At 31.0% G+C, this 4,623-nt stretch overlaps 1 protein-coding gene across 2 annotated transcripts; it reads left to right on the forward strand.

The window, feature by feature from the left end:
- Window positions 1-1,873: 1,873 nt before the first annotated feature.
- LOC102599165 (chlorophyllase-2, chloroplastic-like) lies at window positions 1,874-3,836 on the forward strand. Of its 2 annotated transcripts, none has more exons than XM_006349653.2 (3): window positions 1,874-2,164; window positions 2,756-3,107; window positions 3,403-3,836. In XM_006349653.2, exons 1-3 carry the CDS (start codon window positions 1,904-1,906, stop codon window positions 3,708-3,710), a joined length of 921 nt encoding a protein of 306 aa, XP_006349715.2. In that variant the 5' UTR covers window positions 1,874-1,903; the 3' UTR covers window positions 3,711-3,836. The 2 variants fall into 2 exon arrangements, with proteins under 2 accessions (XP_006349715.2, XP_015165184.1); XM_015309698.1 differs by having other exon boundaries at window positions 2,777-3,107.
- Window positions 3,837-4,623: the final 787 nt, after the last annotated feature.

Consider the following 4,623-nt stretch of genomic DNA (forward strand, 5'->3'; position numbering starts at 1 on the left):
AGCCAAATGAGTAATAATAATAATTCTAATAAGGAGTAATGAGTAATAATAATAATTGCAATGTTAGTCCTTGGTGTTAGTCCTTCTATTAATGTACAACTCTTTTTGCACGTTGTACAACTAATTAATGCAGTCAAAAGTTAATGTACAAAATTGTATGCATGTTGTACAAGAGTATTAATGCAGTGTTGGTCCTTTCCAACTCTCACTTCTAAATAAGAGTAATAATATGGAGTCAACAATATTTTTATTTAACTAGACTTCTAAACTCAAAGATTTTAAGTTTTATTTCAATTCTAAAATAAAAGGTAGTAGGTAGATTTTGAATGAATTAGAGTGGATCCGTAGGTTTCTAATAATGGCCCTACATTTTTTAATTTAAAGCTATAATTTAAGAGAGAGAAAAACAATTTAAAACTTAAATTTAAGAGAAAAATAAAACAAAAACGTGAATTTAAAGCTAAAATTTAAGAGAAAAATAAAACAAAAACTGTGCAGAAATCAAACTCGCGACATCTTATACATGAATAAGATGCTTTAACCACCGGTGCTGAGAGAAATTTCATACAAGCAGTGTCCTTTTAATTCCTTTTATCGGTTTATTATTTTCTTTTTTAAATATATATGTATATTTTGGTAAAATTTCCGATGAAGCTGTGTCACGTGACACCCCTTCCATCAACATAAATCTGCCCCTGCATTAGAGACATTTTTCTTATCATTTTTCGAAGATAAATATAGAGCTCCATTAAAAGTAGAACATATGAGACTTTCAGTCACTTCAAATATAACAATGAGAATCCACTACTTTTAAAATTCTAAATCCGTCTCAACACATACCTCTCATAAATCTTTATAAGAATTTTCATTTTTCTATTCAAATTATATATATACTTTCGTTGTTTTAATTTATTTGTCTTATTTTAATTTGACATAAAATTTAACAAAGTAAAAAAAAAATTAAATCTTGTAATCTTAAATTAAAAATGATATAAACAAAGCATATATATAATAAAAAAGGACATGGACCACCAATCGCGAAAGGACATGACCACTATAACTAATACAATATAAATAAAGCATAAAAAAGAAATCAAAATACACAATTTTTAACAGATATTTTTGATATTACAAACCGAAATAAATTAATGTCGGCAAAGTAGAATTACTATTGCGACAACTTCCACATTGCTAACGTTAATAAAGCAAAAAATACGTTTTGTTTTTTCTCTATGGAAAAGACAAAATAAGGATGAAAGTTCAATTTTTGCGACCTCATAATTTCCATGGTAAAAAATATCTAGGTATCCATCCAATTTAACTATATATTTAATAATGAATAACTAAAGCTTACAAAGAAAATAAAAATATAAAAAAAATAAGGTGGAGGGTATTTTTTAAAAGAAACAACTTATTATTAGAAATTAATAAAAAACTAATTTCAACATAACTTATCCTGACATAACTAATCTCAGCATAACTTGTATTCAAACCAAAACGGCACTTAAATTATTTAAAATGAGTTAGTTTTATTATTTATTGCGTTTTTAGCAAATATGCCCTTATTGCTATGCTTTTAACTCAAATATGTCCTCCAATTAATAAAATAGTTCAAAAATACCCTTCTTACAGAGAGAGTAGATGATACATGTGAGCTCATTATTACTTAATTGCCCAAGGTGTTAGTGCAATAACAACAAAACAAAAGGGGTAGGGTGGTGTTTACCTATCCCCCCGCCTCTAATAAGTTAGCTAGGTGGTCCATGTAAGCTCATTGATTAATTGCGCAAGGTGTTAGTGTAATAACAATAATATATTCAGTGCAATTTTACAAGTGACGTTTCAAGAGGATAGAGTCTACGCATTGTCCAAGGTGTGAGTGCAATTACTAATATATAAATCAATGGTGCATGGCAAAGCAAGCATAGAGAGAAACATAAAGATGGGAGCATCATCAATTTTCGAAATAGGTAATGAGACAATTAACACTATCAATGTTAAGAGCTCTTCTTCATTGCCATGTTCATTGTTAGTTTTTTCACCAACAACGAAAGGATCCTATCCGGTTTTACTCTTTTTCCATGGCTTCATGCTCCAACCCAGCTGGTACAAATCCCTCCTTCAACACATTTCTTCCCATCGATATATCATTGTTGCTCCTCAGGTACCACTTACCACAACTTCATCATATATACTTTTAACATATTTAGTGTTGGTTATAGAAAAAACTATTTATAATTACATAAACATTATTCCTACCATATTGTCTCACTAATTAATAATTTCATATCAGATTTCAAGTCAAATACACCTAGATACATGTATGTTTGCTATAAGATACACTTTGAAATACAGATACATAGGAAGAGAGGCGAGCGAGAGAGCGGGAGAGTTAGAGTATCCTAAATAGAAGTGGATCACACTAGATACATGCATCTCAGATACATAGAGAGAGAGTTAGAGTATCTCAGATACATATGAATACACTTGGATACAATGTATCTAAAACAAATTTCACCTAATTCTGACCTACAACGCTAGATACATGCATCTGGTAGATGAAATTTTGCACAAATGGTAATTTCGAAATTTTACAGGAAGGCACGTATTTAGGCGTTAAACTAGTAAAATTTGTGTTGTTTGCTATATGAATCTTCATTGTCGCTATTTATTTATGCCTGTCTTAGTTTTTATTATATATTTTAATTTTGGTTAGTAAAAATTGTGACTCAGATTTATTTGTTACATGTTGCAGTTTCCTCTTATAAACCTGCAGGAAATGAAAAACGTAAGGAAAATAGCAGAATGGTTAATCAACAACCTCAAATCCGTAGTGCCGGAGAAAGTTCAACCGGACCTCGAGAAAGTGGCGATCTCCGGTCACAGCAAAGGCGGTAATACGGCATTCGCCGTAGCTTTTGACAGCTCAATGCCTCTAAAATTCTCAGCACTCCTTGGAATTGAACCAGTAGCAGGAACCTCCACGTCCTGTCTATGTCCTCCCTATGTTCTCGAATACATCCCTCGTATTTTCAATCAATCAATCCCTGTTGCTGTTCTTGGTGCTGGCTTGTCAAATCAATCAACATGTTGTTTGCTCCAGTCAGGTAGTTGTTTGTCCTGATTTTCTTATCATAATCGCGTTTGTAAGTCTTTTTATGGTTATGAGATAGTGCCAGAGTTACATTTTTTATTAAATAATTCAAAACATGAAAAAGTAAGAAGAATTGACTTAAAATAGTAATTCGATGAACCCCTTGGCCTACCTGACTCTGCTCCTGACTAGGGAGTTTCGTTTAGAGAGGAGCTAATAGACTGTTCATAATTGTATTGACTAAATCACATACTAGATTTGTTTTATTAGCATCTACATGACACTTTATTATTTCGATCCTAATACAGTTGCGCCAAATGGAGTTAATCATGCGGAGTTTTTCAACGAGAGTAAGCCCCCTTGTTATTATTTCATGGCCAAGGATTACGGTCATGCAGATATGCTGGAAGCTGAAGGAATAATGGCAATTTTAATCAGAATTCTAATGAAAAGTGGAAAAGGATCTAAGGACAGTATGATAAGAGCTGTTGGAGGAATTGTGGTAGCATTTCTTAAGGCTTATTTGGAAGGTCAAATTGATGATTTAAATGATATTGTTAAATCACCTAATCTTGCTCCTATTACTCTTGATCCAGTTATATCTATCAAGGATTAATTAATTAATTAATTAGAATTGTATTCAAAAGATCTTTTTAAGTATGTGGATGTTAGCATTTCTAACAATCTTATTCTAAAATTTGGCCCTCTTATTAGACCACATTAATCATTAATGTATGTGTACTGTGTTTCAGGAATAAATTTGTTTGTTTCGAAAAAACTCAAATAAAAATGTCTCTTTCTTCTAATTTTGAGTCATATATAGCTCTTTTTTTATTTTTTTATTTTATGGCATGAGTATCAAGTTTATTTGATGCTAATTTATCAATCTTTGTTTGAACTTTTAAAAATTATCGGTAAGCGTATGCTAGATTCTCCAAACTGAAAGTAGTGTATTTTTAGAGAATTCAATATAAATGCAACATCGAAAATGAAGAGTTCATGCAAATTATATGTTAATGTGTAAAAAAAGTTTATATTATTAGGAGTTGACATGCATCAATTTGTAACTTTTTATAACGAATTTGATATGATAACTTAAAAAAACTAATCTATGAAATAATTGATAAGAGTTACGGGCAACGTCTTTAGATGTAGCAACGTTAAAAGTTTCGTTAGGAACTATTACATACAAATATGTTGCAATGGGATAATGGAAAATGTTCTCAGAGACCACCATCATAATTCATAAATCATAACCAATGAAAGATTTATTCTTTGGTCTAAATTTGAAATTGGAGAGTTTTAGTAGATCAGTTGGTTGGCTATCTGAATCCTCATCTTGTTGGTGAGGATTCGATTCCACGCATTATAAACTCCTCCACATTTCCCCTTCTCCTACCCCCATTTTTTATTTTTTATTTTAAAAAAAAAGATAACCAACTAGACATGTTTCGATCTTCAAACATGACTTTATTTTGTGTGTATAATTTTTTGGACAAATTACTTAACTACACTCCTTTACTTACCTT

This window comes from Solanum tuberosum, unplaced genomic scaffold (assembly GCF_000226075.1).
Source record: "Solanum tuberosum cultivar DM 1-3 516 R44 unplaced genomic scaffold, SolTub_3.0 scf00110, whole genome shotgun sequence".
NCBI classification, from domain to species: Eukaryota; Viridiplantae; Streptophyta; class Magnoliopsida; order Solanales; family Solanaceae; genus Solanum; species Solanum tuberosum.